The following is a 17,652-nucleotide window of genomic DNA, read 5'->3' as shown; positions in this document are numbered from 1 at the left end:
CCCAGGAGTTGCAACCATCAGCATGTGCATAAGCTGATTGGGGTGAGTGACTGTGCCAGACCCTGTGTTGACAAGCACACACAAGAATCAGGTCAGGGATCACCTCAGATGAAGTTTCTTTGGGGATCTCCCCAGCTGAATTGCTGGACTCAGAACCCCAACCATGAAGAGAATTACAAGTTCCCTTATCTGACCATGTAGTGCATGTGTCAGAGCTGGGCCTTTTCAATGGCTTAGACAGAGCAGTGGATAGCATATCCAGGTGCACATGGAGGATATAGCAGTACATTGGAGCCTGCAGAGGACATCTGGTACCACAACAGAGGACAGATAATTGAATAAATCTATCAACTACCCCAGCCAAGTGTTGGCAGTGATTATCTGGGCAAACCAAAACTCTAAGGTGTACTGTGTCAGCCAGTGGATTCTGGAAGGATTTCATCATGCTTGGAGTGGTGAGATCAGCAGTAATTCAGAATTGTTGAACTATCAAAACCTCATGAGTAGGACCCTCAGAGCATGCCCCACTTCTGGGACCCTGGAGTGGTGTCGAGTGGCTGTCCTCCATCCCAGGGTGCAGAGGCGCATAGGAGGCTCTGTGTGGCTTTTCTCCTTGTCTCCTCCCTTCTCCCAGATGCAGGAAGGAAAAAAAGAAAATGTGTAAATGGTGATCTCACCCACCTTCCTGTAGCCCTTGACCCTAATCACCCTAATCAACTATGTAAAAATCATCAAAAATAAAATAATTAATAATTTTTTAAAGATAAGAAAACATCCACAGAATGTTCTAGTGCTTCAGTTTGTGTACTGTTTTTATGTAAAAGTGATCCGGTAGCTCTTGTCATCCCAAAACACTGCACTGCTTAGGGAAGGGGCAGGTGCAGCCACAACACAAAGGAGCCCATTCTAAACAACACATTGTTGGAAGCATGAGGAACTGCTTTGGTGGCACTGGCTACCAGCTAAAAGGTCAGGGTCATCCATGGATACAAAGCTGTTGCTCCAAGGTGGAGGAATCCACCATGGTGGGAGGGTTTGGGGAGGGGTGGGGAGAATCCAAGTACCTATGAAACTGTGTCACATAATACAATGTAATTAATGAATAAAAACAAACTGTTCCTCTGCCTTCCTCCAGAATCTCAGTAGCTCGGTTGCCAACATATTTCATAGCCTCATTCATTTCCACCTTGGTTGACTGTCTCTGCACTGGTTCTGTATTCATGACAAGATTCCTTCAATATCCTGTTAATGCCACTTTAAAAAGTACTAAGATTGAGCCTTATTAAAGATAAACACTGAAAAGATGAACTCCAGTGTACTTCCTGCCATAATTAGGATTGCTTTGGGCACCCTTTGTGGTCTACCCTGGTATAAGCTAAGTCCAAGCACCACCAGGAAAGAGGATAGTGTAGGCTCTCATCTCTGCTGCTTCCCCTTGGTGTATGTGCATGTTTATCCCCTCAGAGAAATATGAAAGATGAATCAGACATCTTTGACTTTTGCCTAGGTCTTGTAGTTCACATAGTATTCTGTGAAACTGTCTTTTATTTATTTTTTTATATAGATTAATGTATTTATTTGAAGGGGAGAATGACAGAGGTGAGTGGGAGACAGAAAAAAGAAAAAGAACATATTCAACCTGATGATTTACTACCCAAATGGCCAGAACAACCAGGGATGGTCCAAAACAAAGCTAGGAACCCAGAGCTCCATCCAGGTCTCCCACATGGGTGGCAAGAGCATCCCAACTCTGCACCAGTTTGTGTCCCAGCTGCTTTACTTTGGATCCAGCTCTCTGCTAATGACCTGGGGAAAACAACAGAGAATGGGAAGACTCAGATAAAGCTCGTGGCTCCTGGCTTCATCCTGGCTCAGCCTTGGCCATCGCAGCCAGTGGATAGCCAGAACACTGGCTGACACATAGTAAATACCATATAAATTACTTAAGGAAATAAGCTATACTTAGGTTTGACCAGGCAGGACCCAAAGGAGTTGTTAGTAAATGTGCCTCTTGAGCAGATGTTAAAATAATCTTCAGTCTGATCTGAAGTGATGAAATCATTCCAGATACTTGATGTAACCTGAGTGCATTGTTCTATACCATGACACTGAGTGTAACTTGGGCCCTGACCAAGACAAACATACAGCAGACAACTGGCGCGCAAGGATAGATCTCAAAGAAGCTGATGAAGGTACGCAGCCCTTTAAACTTTGTAAGAAATGAGATCCCACAGTTAACATTGCATGCACACCCGAGAGAACAGTGCTTATGGAGGGCACGGAGGTGCCTGTCTCAGATCTCCTCCTTTCAGTAGAAGCTGCCTTTGTAGGCGAATCCTACTGCTTTGGATCCAAGGCAGCCAGCCAGGTCCTGCTTTCCCTCAGCTGCTGCCCTCCAAGGGTGTAGCACAGCAGGGCCACTGAAGCCAGGGCTATCCTGCCCAACAGGGAATTCCTCTAATAGGCAACCTTTGCCCAGAACACCCTTCATCTCCAGCTGAGATTTTTTCTTAGAACTTCCCTGAAGTACTTTCCACCTTCCTTCCCTCACTTCCTTCTCCCTTGCCTTGTGGTCTTTTGTTCCCATGCTTGTCTTGCTCAATCCTTCCTAGGCATCCTTTTGCAGAACCAATCCTACCCTTGGTATGTGAGACTTGGAAGAGAAAGATGGACATGCTATTTCTACCTCTGACTTTTAGAAATTTACTTGTTGAAAAAGACAGCAGGTGCTTAAGTCTGTCTATGCTAAATGAACCTTCATAAAAATAGTACACTAAGGGAGAAGAAAAAATGTTGATGTGGTTGGTAATGTGTGCTATTGAAGATATTTTTCTCCATATTTCTATAATCAATTTTAACTGGCTAATTTTCCTGTCAGATTTCATGAGTCCATTTGAAGTACAGAGAAAGGCAAGTTTACTAGCCTTCCTAATGATTTGGGGAAGTGGAGAAGGGACAGAAAGAAAACAGATTAGCCACTTATTAGCCACTTTTAGCCACTGACTAATAGATGTCTGTTGTATTTGAGACTTCATAATATCAAAAATTGAAAGAAACATTGCATAAGTAATGTCAGCGTAGTTTAATGAGCATACATTGCAGTAAGTGCTCCCGCAAGCTGCTGCTACACTAGTATGACAACCTAAATGAGTGAGAAATTACTAGCAGAGGTGGAAAATATTATTTATACCTAATAGCTGTATAGGTATTTTTAGTGATACATTTTCCTTTAAATGTTGATTCCAGCATCCTAGGCCTATAAGCTATGTATATTGTGTTCAGAAGAAATGTGAAACAGTATCTGCTTTGCTTTCTCTGGACTGTGTACCTCACTTCGCTTTAGCCTAAACCCAGTGTGGCATTAGTAACCTGTGTTCACCCGCCTCTTATTACAGGAAACTGGGTATGCCCTGGCCAGTAGCCACCCAGCCAGGTTCCTGATCTGCTGCTAAGCCTAATAGTAGCTCTTGCATTATGTTTTTGCTATATTGATTTCTTCTGCTTTTTCCTTTGGGGAAGTCATGTCACCTGAGCACAGAATATACACAAGTAAGTGTGCAATTGTTCAGCCTCTGAGTGTTCAATAAATAAGTTTAATTTCATAATACTTAGATCATACTGCTCTGAGCAAATTTAAAGTATGGTAGGATTACCATTTTCTTGGGACAAGATACCTATCTTAAGAGTCCAAATTGACCAGTCACCACATAACTTGGTTAAAATATAAATGAAACATAAAGAAACTGTCATACATCTACTCTATGGAGTACTACTCAATCATTAAAAAGGATTAAGTTCTGCTGTTTGCAACAAAATTGTCCCAACTATAGAACATTATGCTCAATGAAATAAGAAAATTCCAAAAGGACAAATATCGTATGCTCTCTCTGATATAAGGCAGCCTTCATGCAAGATACACAGTCAATAGCTGTGTAGGTAAGCATGAATATACATAAATTAATCTAGGGAACTATGTAAGGGAGGCTAGCATATCAAGAAGTGAAGATACAGTGCAGTATGTATCTCTACTCCTAAATAAAGATGAACTCCAAAAGAAACTGCTAAATATATCTTGACAATAGGATGCTGGACCTCTCTGCCAATATCTGTATCTGCATTGTCATGATACACTTAAATGGAAGAATGATGGACTTTTGACTATTGCTCAAGGACTATACTACTGTAATAATATAGGAGAAATCATCAGAGGGCAAATGGGGGAAGAAGAGGCAACCCTTTAACCTGTGGAACTGTATCATGAAAAATAATTAAATATTACTAAAAGTATTAATTATTAAAAGATTAATTATTAAATAGATAAGAGAGTAGATAGATAGATAAAACAAAAGAAATGGAGCCTGTGATGTGTGGGTACATAACTCCTCCAGGGGGTGACATAGATGCTGCCTTGCATTCCCCTGAACTTAGATATTCCCAGAGAATGTCTCTTATACAGAGAGAACATTAAGAAGTAGTGGGGCAGCAGTTCTGCTTAAAGCAAGATTGACACACCCTAGGTATCACTGAATTGAGGCCTGCTTGAATTATATCAGCATGCAAAAAAAGCCTGCCCCAGAAATCAGATTACCCATAATTAACACTGCAGAAAAGAGCACCATTATCTGGCTCGCTGATTTGAAACAATTGATTTAATATAAAAATAAACTGCTTCACTTTTAGCCTGTAAAACTAAAGGTAAGTATTTGAGTTATCACAAATATCAGGCTGAATCATGTGAAATTGCCTCTTTTGTAAAAAAAACAATTGGTGAATGCTGGCAGTTTCGTAAGCTTCCACCAATAGCATACAACAGAGGGCAGTGTAGGGATCAGGGTTTGGATGTGAGTTGAATAGAAATGTGATCATTTAGAGCATGTTAAAACCCACAGAGAATCCTTCTGCGAGTAGCATTACTCCTTTTGTAAGTGAGAAATAGGCCTACAATTTCATCTATTTATTTTCTAATGTGAACTTTTATATGCTGTATTGTGTTCTCATTAATGTGGGATTGCCCATATATGTTAAAGAAACTCTTTTCTTTATAAGATAATTGAAGTGGGATAAAAAGAAATTAAATGTGTAACCTAAAATGAATTGCATTTAATTCACCTGAGCTTTTCAATTATAGAAAATTATAGAGAAGGTCATGAAAACAGCATCAGTGTGTGGCATGAGGACCCCACTGGGGAGCTACACAGAAAAGACCTGGCCACATGCCCTTAGAAAATTACCAGTCTTTACCTTTGTACATTGGGGCAGTGATGAATATCAACCCACAGTGGCAACTGAAAATGGCCTTAGAAGGGCCAGCATTGTGACCCTGCGGACTGAGCTGCCACCAGCAAAGCTGGCATCCCACATTAGAGTGCTGGTCAATTCCCAGCTGCCCCATTTCTTACCCAGCTTCCTACTAAGACTGTTGCCAAGACCATCCAAGTGCTAGGGCGCCTGGCAGCCATGTCAGAGACGCAGGTGGAGGTCTAGCTCCTGGCTTGGGATGGGCTGGACCTAACTGTTGCAGCCATTTGCGAAATAAATCAATAGATTTAAGTTCTCCCTCTCTCTGTCTCTTTCTTTCCCTCTCTTCACATCTGCCTTTCAGATAAACCTTTCAAAAGAAAAAAGAGCATTTACACATATGGCATTGTGAACTCTGTAAAAGCTTAGTTATGAGTAGAAAGATGATGGGCTTTTTAAGAAATTAACATTTTAAAAAAACTAGTGTGGAACTTAGTTTAAGAAGAGATTGAGTCTGCGTCACATACCGGTATGTCACCCATCATCCCAGGGTAAGGCAGAGGACACATCAGGCTTTACAGAAGCTCCCAGGTGAACTTTAGGTACAATAAACCAAACTGAAAGTAATAATTAAGGAACAAGTTCCCCTCCCCCCACCTTGGTGCAGAACATGGGAGTGAATGATCCGGCTTTAACTGGAGTCCAACAATCCCCTGCCCAGCGTGAGTGGGTACCCCCAAAGGGCAAGGCCTTCCCTCAGACATACCCCAGAGTCTTTGTAATCCCTGGGCTGTGACAACTCCAAAACTGCCTGGGGGCAGGGTCAGCTCCCCTCTTGCTCCTGGAAAGCCCATTGGGGTGACCTAATTGGGAATGACTGGAACCCTCTTGTTTTCAAGAAACAAAAAGAGAAAGAGCCACAAACATCTCTCCGTGACCCACCTTTCATTCCATCAGTTCCCAACCCAATAATGTTACTGTTTCTGGTAAGAGAAGCAGCAGAAGTAAAAATTACAGTTGCAATCGTGACTTGATTTAAGGGGAAAAAAAAGTCTAGGAGAAAAGAAATCACCTCCCGTTCCCTGCCCTGGAAGACCAGAAAACATTGCATTTGTTTGCTCCCAGCTGTGCTTGTGAAATAACTGTTATCGCCAGAAAGTGTAGCTGGCTGGTCTTTACATGACTGGCGCTTAAATGGATTTGAGGCCTCCAGGCCATCAGGTAATTAACCCCACAGAGGAGTCTGGAATCACCTGGCTTGGACACGAATATAGGAGTGAGAGATGCAATTTTGATTATAGCTCTCCTCCTGAGGGTAACCATGACATTTACCAGGCAACTGTTAGCCCAAAGACTCCGCCAGTGACACAGGGCACTTCAGCTGCATTAGCATGCACCCTGCTGCCCCAGCTTGAACCTCAGGCTCTCCCTCAGCAGGTGCTCACCAGGACTCTGCAGCTGACAGGCTGGTGGCCCAGACAGACAGCAGCCCAGCCAGCAGCACAGCAGCCAGAACTTTCCTGAAACCCCCAAGTGCTCTTTACAGAGTTTGGCATGCTTGTTCTGGTTGCTGCTCTGCAGTGGGACAGGGAGAAGCTCCAAAGACTTTGTCATTCCAGAGGTTCCAAACAGTCGGCTCTCCCTCACTTTGTCTCTTCATCCATGTGCAGAACACACATGGGTCCACACATATACATGAAGACACACACATACATAATATGCACACAGATACACATAGGATGCCTTCACATACACGTGTGTGCACCGACCCAGACACACAAACCCATGCAGATGCAAAAAGAGACACACAGAGAGACACCCAGGATCCAGACACACACTGACACATCCATTCCAGACACATGCACAAAAGCATGGAAAACACACACTTTAGGAGAAAATTCGGGACTCAGCCATGCTCTTTTTTCACCACGCAGTTCCTCACAGGCAACCTCAGAGGACATTCATTGTGTTTCTGGAGAACTGCGCAGGTTACAGCCGGGCCTTGATTTCCCAGGAACAGCTGCATGCTGGCCACAGTCACAGTGCCAAAGCTCCACCGCGCAGGTGGCCATGGAGGGGTGCCTGCAGAGCTTCCCCCAGCTACACTTTGCAGCCTGAGCACATCGACTTAGTCCAGCTAATCACACAGAATCACTTCCAGGGCATTAGAGACTTATTTGTTTAATAATGTTTCTAGAGCTTGCCGGAGGTCTGCAAGCCCTTGTGCAGACTGGGGGAGTTATCACAGACGCTGGGAGGAAATCAATTTGGCCTAGATAGGCCACCAGCTTTTTTTAAGTCCAGTAAAATGTGTGTGTGTGTATTCATATGAGTAATTTACTTAATAGCTTCACATTTTTAGGAATTGTTTTGCCACCAGAGAAACAGAGTACAGCCCCAGGTCTCCTTAGAGGAGAGGTTGAACAGGTCAAGTATGTGCATTTTCCTGTACTGTTGCTGTGCTGCCCCTTGCCACCCCTCAGCAACTGTCACACCCTTGTGTGTCCCCACACCTATCACCAGGAACTTAGCCTAAGTCAGGGTTTGTGCTGGAAGCTGGAGATAAAAAGGTGCAAACCTGGGTGCTGATCCTGGCAGGGAAGCAGGAGTAGGCATTGCAGGCCAAGCAGGTGGAGGGAGGGAGCGAGCCTGGGAGGCTCCTGTGAGTGTGGCCATGCTGAGAATTGAGGGTGAGCGCTGCTAGTTCAGGGCAGAGAAGAGGAGGCGGCTTCCTGGAGCAAAGGTGTGCCTGGAGAGGAGAGAATGCGTCTTGTGCAGAATTTTCCAGAAGATGGAAGAGAACCCTGCAGAGTGTATGTATGGCATGGGCAGAGAGAAGTTTCCAGGCCACCAGCCCTGGCGAGCCTTCAGCACTGCTGACAGCCTGTAGTACCCTGCTCTGGTGCCTGCTCCTAGACTCACAACAGCACCTTGAGCCCTTCAGCACTCTGGGACCCCTTCTCCAATTCCCCACAACTGAACCTGCTTCCAAGGAGTCCCTACCCACCAGCACACCTGCTCTTCCTTCTCACTCTGATGACAAGGGATGCTTGCACTGCTTTCCTTGAAGGCCCAGGTGCCCTCTCCAGCTGCCTGGATAAAGACCTTGTCGCCTTACCGTCCCTTCTCTTCTGTATGTACAGCCTGTCCATCCCTATTAGCTAATTCTGATAAGCAAATAAAGGCACTTCCTTTCATCTAAAGCACACAAAAACACTTCCTCCCAGAAAAACACTTTCCTTTGCTTCCTGCTCAAGCCTCTCTTAAGAGTCCTCTGTGGTCACTGCCTTCAGTTTTTCCCCTCCTAACTTCCATTCGTTTCTCACCCCACAGCAGCTTCTGAATCTGCCTGAACCTGCTGCTTTGGTCTCCCTGCCTATTAATCTGGCCTTCCTTGAAATTCTGTCCTCTCTTTAGTTTATAACACTCCATTCCTCTCCTCATTTCTTTTCTATCTCTCTGTTGGTTTCTACCTGTGCCCCAGGGTGCTAAGCAGACTAACTGGCTAAGAGAAGAAGCAGTGGAAAAAGGAGGGAGGAGGCAAGAACCAGGTCTTGCCGGAAGAACAACAGAGTGGGATGGATACAAGCCATGGCTATAAAAGAGAAAGCGTCACTTTCACCCACCCACTCAAGATTTAAGAAGGGAAGTCAGGAAAGCAGTGTGTAAAGACTTGAGTTCTCTCTGGAACGAAAGAGGAAAGGAAATCTGTTTGGACAGGTGGGTGAAACTCAAAGAAGCAAATAAAAAATAGAAAATAATGCCAAGAGGAAATGGACATGAGCACTGGTCAGGAGCAGGTGAGGGTCCTGCTGAGGTGAAGGCTGGAAAGCAGGGATCCAGAACAGAGGCCCAAAGTGCTTTCCACCAGAGTGGGCTGCCAAGAGCAAGGGCGCAAACAGCAGCTGGGAAGAACTCAGCTGGAGTTTAGTTCTTTGGGGCCAGTGAAGCAAATGACTAGGAAAGGCCAGAATTCGGGGGTGCTTATCGGGGGAGCCTCCAGGTGAGCTATCAGAAAGCCCAGACTGCAAGGGAGAGATGGATGGAAGTGCTGATGTCAGTGATGGGAGATGCTGGCGTAGATGGTGGGAGACTGTCGATCCCTGCCAGAAGGAGTGAGCAGGTGTGAACCAGGTGGAAAAGAGGATAATGGGAAGCTGCACTACTGCAAGAAACAGAGGTGCTCTTGTTGTGTTCTGGTTTTTAATTTGTATTATTAGGTATTTCATCTATACACAAAGGCAATGGTCTAATGAATCCCTCAGTATCTACCACCTGGGAATTATTTGAATGGTAGAGGAACAGAGAGAGATGAACAGCAAGAAGCTTGTATCTGCCAGTTCACTCCAGGAAGTTGGAACTCCATCTAGGTCCCCTGCAGGTGTCAGGGAACCAACCACCTGAGCCATCATCTGTTACCTCTCCCAAGAACACATTAGCAAGAAGCTGGATCAGAAGTGCAGGAGGGGTTCACACTGTGGCCAACAAGTAAAGCCACCCTGGCAGAACCAGCATCCTATAGGGGCTGATTTGTGTCTAGCTGTTCCATTTGAGATCCAGCTCTCTGATTATGGCCTGGGAACAGCAGCAGAAAGTGGCACAAGTGTTTGGGCTCTGCCACCCGTATGAGGAACCCAGAGGATGCTCCTGATTCTTGGCTTCTGCCTGACCCAGCTCTGGCCATTGCAGCCACTGGGAGAGTAGACTATATGAATGGTAGGTTTCTCTCTCTCTCTCTCTCTCTCTCTCTCTCTCTCTCTCTCTCTCTCTCTCTCTTTGTGTGTGTAACTCTTTCAAATAAATAAGTAAATTTTAAAAATAGCAGGTGGAACTCTACTCCAGTGTGGGATACAGGATCCCTAAGAAGTGCTTTAACGTGCTGCACAACTTCTATCTGCTTTGTTCTCTTTGTATTTGACAGAAGTATTGATCCATGACAAAATTGGAATTTCTTAAAATGATTTTTTACCATGGCCAGTTCAGAGGTATTGACCAAAGTTGCTTGCATGTTGCAATGTACTTTGTGTTTTTGTCATCTTTCTTGAACATGGCCAATGAATAGCCTGTTGCAACAGGCAGCATCCTTCATCTTTTAAAAGAAACAGCAAGAGCCAGTGTTGTGGCACAGCGTGTAAAGCTGCTGCCTGCAACACTGACACCCCATAGGGGCATTGGTTCCAGTCCAGCTGTTCAGCTTCTGACCCAGCTTCCTGATAATGGCATACAAAAAGCAATGGAACATGGCCCACATGTTTGGGCCTCTGCCGTCCATGTGGGAGACCCAGAAGAAGCTCCTGTTTCCTGACTTGTGCCTGGCCCAACCCTAGCTGATATAGCCATCTGGGGAGTGTATAACTCTTTCAGATAAATAAAATCTGTCAGTAAAACAGCTAATATTAAAATGAAAAGGTTGGCACATACCTCCTATTTTACAAGATTTCTTTAAAAAGCAAAATGAAGTTTTGTGCTTAAATTGCATTTCATAGTTACTGGATCTGGTTACCTGTGCTTGCAATTCCAAGGTTGAGAATGCTTGCCATAGTCTTTCCCGTAGAAGAGCTTTCCTGGCATCATTCTTTGCTTTAAGACTATTACAAGTTTAAGAGAAACAAAACTTGGTCTAGGCACATTTCAATAGTTGTTAAGGAACTGGATTAGTGCTCCTGTAATGAATATATCCTTCAGTTTTATGTCTGTTTGCTGCTACAACACTGTAATTGCAGATAAATGCCTTTTATTGTTCCCAAGAGTGTGAAACATCTCCGTTCTCTGGTAGGATTGGCCAGGCTAGTATGTGAAGCAGAGAGCATCCCAGCACAAAGTGACTCAAAGGAGCAGGGAGAGGAGCTGCTTACAGCACAAACAATGGCTGACCTTGTCAGCACGGAGCACGCAGCCGTGGCCCCACGCTCAGGGCCAGACTTGCCTCACCCGCTTGTGCACGAGGCCCTGGGCCCAGGGACTGTGCCCATGGATGCTACATGTGCCATGCTGATTGTCCCTTCATATCACAGATGATGTCATCTTGCAACCTGCTACCACAGTCCCTAGGCAGTCAGTTCCTCAGATAAAAGATCAGTTGTCAAACCCCAAAAAACTCATTTTCCACATGGCAGCCAGAGTAAGCTCTCTGAACAGGGAATCTGATAGTGTCACACCAGCACTACCCAATCTCAGCCAATCCCACTTTGCCAGAAGCATGTCAGTGCTTCCCAGGGCCTTTAAGACAAAGACCCAAACCCACCTGGAACTTGAAAAGCCCTGCTTGGGCTACCCCCTGCCCAATACGCTACATTCCATGTTCAGTGCCCCTGTGCTTTTGTAGCCAGCCTTGCCCTTGCCCTTCTCCAGCCCCTACACTAGACAGTGCCCCAGCTCCCTTCCACTCAGAACCATCCTCCCAGGAGTGAGGGGCACCTTGCCTGGCCCTTTCATCGAATCTGTCCTCCTCCCTCTTGGCATTAATCACATCTGTAAGTTTGCATCTGTGTGTGGGGGCGGGGGGGTGATAAAGATATTAAGGTCTGATTCACCACTGAACTGAGGCACAGACTTACACAGACACTGTCATTCTCATAGCACATGCTGGAAGAGAGAGTACAGAAAGCGTTAAAATCCAAACAGGTGTTCTAGGTTTTGGCTGTTTGTGGACAGCCCAGGCCAAGAATTGTGACACAAGGAGCTGTTTCTGCCACAGCACCTGCATCAGCCCAGCAACTGCTCTTCCTTGTGCTAGTTACCACTTTTAAAAAGAAGAAGAAGAAAAAGATGTATTTATTTACTTTAAATGCAGAGTTAGGGAGACACAGAGAGATCTCTGACCGGCTGGCTCACTCTCCGAATATCTGCAACAGCCAGAAGGAACAGTCTGCAACCAGGATCCTGAAGCGTCTTTTAGGTCTGCCATGTGGGTTCTGGGGCCCAAGGCCTTGGGTCATCTTCAAAAGCATTCTCAGGCACATTAGCAGGGATTGGAAGTAGAGCAACTGGGACTCGGACTGGCATCATTGCTGACGCTCAGTTGCAACTTCTTATGGAGTGATTCTTACGAAGTCACCATAACAGTTTCATTCTTTATGAAAAATAATAGGCCCATCGTAATGGGTAAGTGGCTAAATCCGTGCCTTGCACCCACTTGGATACCCTGTGGGTGCAGATTCATGTTCTGGCTACTCCACTTCCCATCCAGCTTCTTGCTTGTGGTTTAGGAAAACAGGAGGATGCCCAAAGCCGTGTGGGATCCCTGCACCTGTGTGGGAGACCCCGAGGAAGCTCCTGGCTTCACATCAGCTCAGCTGAAGCCATTGAAGTCACTTGAGGGGTGATCCAACAGATGGAAGATATTTCTGTCTCTTCTCTTTGTAAATCTGCCTTTCCAATAAAAATAAAATAAAGCTTAAAAAAGAAAAAAAAAACACTCACCCAATCACGCCTTCTCTCTGCTTACTCCTTATCTCTTCCCCAACCCCGACCTAAAAAAGAAAAGCAATGGCTGCTAGGACTACTACTGAACAAGAGGAGCAGGTGGAGTAACAGCCTTTCTGCCTCTGTGGGGGATGCATGCTGTGGGTATATTTATTTATGTGAAGGCTATGAGCTAGCATTCATGGAACAACATAGATCATGGGCAGGGCTCATACTGTGCTCATGTTTTCTCATTTAATTCTCTCCATTTATCTGCTTTTATTCTTTTCTAGAAGAGATAAGATTCAGAGAGTCAATTTACCCTAAGTCACATAGGTAACAATGCAGAGAGTGGATGAGAAGCTGTGTCTACCCCCTCAACCATTGTCTTTACTCCCTCTGCCAAGGAGGTCTAGAATATGTTCTTAGCAGAAATCAAGGAATCCCTGTGCTCACAGACTGAACCCTGTTCATGGAGCTATGGCAGCTATCCCTCTTAGTCTAGTACTTTGAGTTTGAATTAAAACGTAACTGAAAATAGTTGCATAGACTGACTTTAGTTTCCATTAAATTTTCAATCTTGACACATTTCTCAGGTACATACAGATCATCTCTCTCCGGGATGCTAAAACATCCAATGACCATTCTTTGCTTGCAAAACCACATCAAACTAACCAGTCAGTGACACAGAGCCCCATGCCCTGGCTTAGGCTCTGTCTCCTGTGCTCTCCCACTGCATCCTTCACATCAGTCTCCAGCCAAGCTCCTAGGAAGCCAGGTCTTGCCTGCCCTCCTTCCCTAATGTAGTTTTCTCATCCTGGAGTCCTTTCATCCACAAATCCCAGGTCGATCTGAGGGGAAAGTCACAAGTACCGTAAAGATGAACATTACTGTTTCTTAAAATAATTCCAAATATTAGAGTAGGCATTATGGTATACAGTAAATTAAGCACCTCTTGGGATATCCACTTTGGATATCTGAGTGCCTAGCAAGTCCTGCCTCTACTTCCTATACAGTGTCTTGCTAACGTGCCTGAGAGACAGCAGATGGTGACCCAAATACTTGGATTCCTGCCACAGACGTGGTAGCCCTAGACGGAGTCTCTGGCTCTTGGCTCCAGCCAAGCCATGGTTGTTGCTAAAATGTGGGGGCACGAACTGGGGCATAGAAGATCTCACTCTGAATTTCTCTCATTGCGCCTAAGGAAAACAAAGAAAAAAACTTCTAATTCCAAATATTATAAAATTCGTTCATATTTAAGTGAGTCTAGAAAAAAGATTAATTGAAACGTCTCAATCTTTAGTAAACATGTGGTTGGCAGGGTTTCAATAGTAGCTTCAAACTCAATTTCAAGGTAGGAGAGAATGTTAATACCGCCTCTATTGTTTTTTTTCCCCCAACTCTAAATCTACTAGAAGGCTTTTGCTGCAGTTTTCTCAAAGTGTAGCAAATTCTACTTGGTATATCATCTCTTCATGTTTAATTATAAGGATTTGAATTTGCAGCACCAGTTAATCAGTAATTAGATAGTACTGTACCAAAAGAGATTAAACAAAGACAAAACAAAAACACAACTCAGCACAAGGCCACATCGATTGAGAGTGTTTCATGTGGCTTGGCTACAATACTCCATGAGGAATATCAGCTAACTGGGTCATTAACTATGTATTCCTTGGGTTTTTAATTGTTGTTGCTCCCAACCTCCTGTGCAAATTGGAAATTTAAAGGGAATTCAGATATACAAGTGCTCTAATTACATTAGTGTTTATTTTTGTTTGCATTTTTTATTACGAACAGCTTTATGATGCTCCATAATTAGTTTGAAATGTAGTAGTATGCTTTCGCTATGTAAAACAAATGCATGTTTTGTAACAATGCAGTCTGTATTGACCCTCATATTTATAAATAAATAAAGCGAGCTACTTTCTAGTTCATTCTCAGGGAGATCTCTTAACAAAGTGTTCACCATGGACTTGGAAAATCAGAAAAGTTAGCAGACTAAGGGAGGACACAAAATCCCTAAAACCAAGATATGTGGGGAAACCAGGGAAGTGGATGCAGAGACCCTCTCCCTACTAAGTCAGGGTAACTCCCTGTTTGAGGCACATGGGCCTCTTGTCCTGGCTCTTAACCCTTCTCTTAGAGAAAAAGGGAAGGCTGGTAGTTGGCAAGTGAAGTCAGCAATTCCCATGACTGGGTCTCTGAAGAGGCAACGGAAATGCCAACCAAAGTGTGTCCTACCTTGGGAGAGCCTGGCACCTGCGTTCCAAGTAGCGCAGGCATTCAGAGGAACCCTGAAGTCTCTAGAGCAGACTGTGTGGTGGACTCTTCTCCTTCAAGGTCCCCAATTCATTCTTTGCCTCTGTGACCATGACTACATGAAGAGATTGAGCAAACAATGAAACACCAGGAACACCACAAAGTGTCTGAACATCTTCTCCTCATGTTAGTTCTAAGGGCTTCATATCTGAAAGAAACTGGCATCATCTTTACTGCCAAGTCTAGGGATCCTGTAAATTTTGAATATTGTAGTAGGATCTTTAAATGATAGGCCAGTGAATGAACAGGGTCTTTCCCATTAACTGTGAGAAATGCTTTTGGAAACTTCCTCATGATCAGCTTCCTTGTACCCTATCAAGCTTGCTTCATACAAGTATTTATTAATTCCTGATTTCTAAAACAAGTAATTTCTTTTTTGATGGAACCTTTTGCTGTAAAATAGCATAAGGTGCTTCGAGAAAAAAATGAAGATTCCCCTCCTTTTTTTTTTTTTTTGAAACTTTGCATTAAAAGAACAAGCTGTGGATATTAGTATTGTAATGGACATTGCAGAGCCAAATTGTAGTGACTTCGTACTTTCATGATGTTAGTATTGAGCAGTCTTCCCAACTTGGGTATGCTGTTTTCCCCCCGGAATTTCTCTTCCCACTGAGTTGTGAAGCAGTGATCGGATGTATCTATGGCTAAGAGTTCATTGCTTTTAGAGATTATACAACACACCTGTGAATAAAAGCCACATTTGTCAAACTGACAAGTCACTTGTGGATGTGGCTTATTAATCCTCTGTTGTGCTGCTTCAACTATTCCTTAATTTGAAAATGTTCATCTCTGAGGAGGTGGTGGTACAATTTATTTGATGTCAATGCACTGTATCAATTTTGCTTGTTAATTTTAACTTCTTTATTGAAATAAGCTTAAACAACCGGACTCCAGATACCATGATCATTATCTTATGAACCTTGACTTGGAGTTAACTGGGCAACATTACTGAACCAGAGCAACCTCCTCATTTCAGTGATGGAGTACCAGTGTTCCTATAGCCTGTTGTTCTCTGGTAGACCTGGAAAATAAAAACTTTAAAACTGATATCTGAATACCCCAGTTCCATTTCTCCTTCAGTAAGTGGCTCTGGCGCTTGCACAGGGCAGCGCCAGAGGCCACCCTGGATCTCTCCCTTTCTTTTATCTCCCCACCCAGAGCAGCAGGCAGGTGCTTATGCCAGCTCATCTGTGAGGATTCTTCCCCTGGACCACAGCATTGCCGCCTCTCATCTGGACTCCTAGCAGGCAACTCCTAACTAGCCTTCCCTAAAAATGCCTTCTCCAAAACACAAGCCAGGTACTTTACAAATGAACTCATATGTCACAAGGCTACTGTAAGCCTTCCAGCTACCTCTGATTCCACTTGGAATAAATTTGAAGCATCTTCCATGGGCTCACAACCTCGTGTGGCCAGCTCTGCACCACTGTGTCCCTCTCACATGATTGGGTCACTCTTGAAACAACCTCCTGCACATGTGTACCTTGACACAGGCTGCTGCTTCTGCACCAGGCACCTGCATGCAGGAACCAGCCTTCGCACTTTCACACTTTGCATCTCCTTAAAGAAATATTTCCTGGTCACCTGAGTATAACCTGGTCCCCATCATCACCACGTGCACCTGCTGGTTTCTTAGCAGTACTAGGCACTGCTAGAAATGATGGGATTCCTTGTGGGTTGTCTGCAGATAATTTTGTTTCTTTCCACCAGCCCAGAAGCTCCATGCAGGTAGGAACTGTTCACCACTCATTGCTCGTACTCAGACTCTCCACCAATAAATAGTTGTGCAGTGAACAAGGAATGATGGGATTCTCCTGAGACCTTGACTGGCTCACAGCCTTGTGAGCTGCAGCTTCCTGACTGATAAAGCTAACAGACCAGTGGGTTCTCACAGGGATGAGTTCAAGAAGATACAGAACCTTGCTTGGCCCCCTAGGTGCTGCAAACTGGGCACAGTGAACCCTGTCTATTCTTGTTTTACAGGAAATCTTCAGAGGAGCTGGACATGGACAAGGTGACAGCAGCCATGGTACTAACCAGTTTGTCAACCAGCCCTTTGGTTCGAAGCCCTCCTATGCGGCCAAATGGTAAGCCTGGAGATGGGCTTAGGAAAAGACCCCTAAACATCAAGAGCAGAGCCTCCCTTTGTGGGGTCTCATTCCTGTCAAATGCAATGAACAGTTAACCCTCAGCAAGGATTGGGAGGCAAAGGGAAATTGCATGAATGAGGACCTCAAGGTTGTCCCCCTCCTCATCATTCCAGAGAACCCACTTACCTTACTCATCCATCCATTCAGCTCTCACAGTGGTACTCTGTTGCTTGTTTTCTGCTCTGCCACAATTCAAGCCTGCAGTGTTTGTGTTGTTTCTATTCCCAAGTAAATAGAAATTGGTCTAAATGATATTACTTCCCTAGCATTATTGATTTTATTGGGGAGGTAGGTAGTCGTATCAAAGAACTTCCTGATGATTGAAAAACACTATCTCAAACTCCTTAATCAAATAGAATTATTTAATCTATTCATGTACTCAACATACATTTATCAGGTACCATGCTGGATAATTCTGATACATCATTGAAAAGTGTGTCTCCACTCCCAGAGGCTGCAAAATCTTTTTAGGAAAAGCAGACTATCAATCTTGGCCCTACTAATAGGTAGCATGTAGTGAGCATTTGGTGTATGCCTGCTT

At 44.4% G+C, this 17,652-nt stretch overlaps 1 protein-coding gene across 1 annotated transcript in view; it reads left to right on the top strand.

The window, feature by feature from the left end:
- Window positions 1-17,652, top strand: part of ZNF704 (zinc finger protein 704) — a 233,648-nt gene that overhangs the window by 173,362 nt on the left and 42,634 nt on the right. The window contains exon 3 of the mRNA XM_004588074.2: window positions 16,945-17,048. Coding sequence (XP_004588131.2) covers window positions 16,945-17,048 — 104 coding nt within the window. The remainder of the gene's footprint in view (window positions 1-16,944; window positions 17,049-17,652) is intronic.

The sequence above is a fragment of the Ochotona princeps genome, chromosome 9, assembly GCF_030435755.1.
Source record: "Ochotona princeps isolate mOchPri1 chromosome 9, mOchPri1.hap1, whole genome shotgun sequence".
Taxonomy (NCBI): Eukaryota; Metazoa; Chordata; class Mammalia; order Lagomorpha; family Ochotonidae; genus Ochotona; species Ochotona princeps.
The sequence above is the reverse complement of the archived record's forward strand: the minus strand, read 5'-3'. Positions and strand labels throughout refer to the sequence as shown.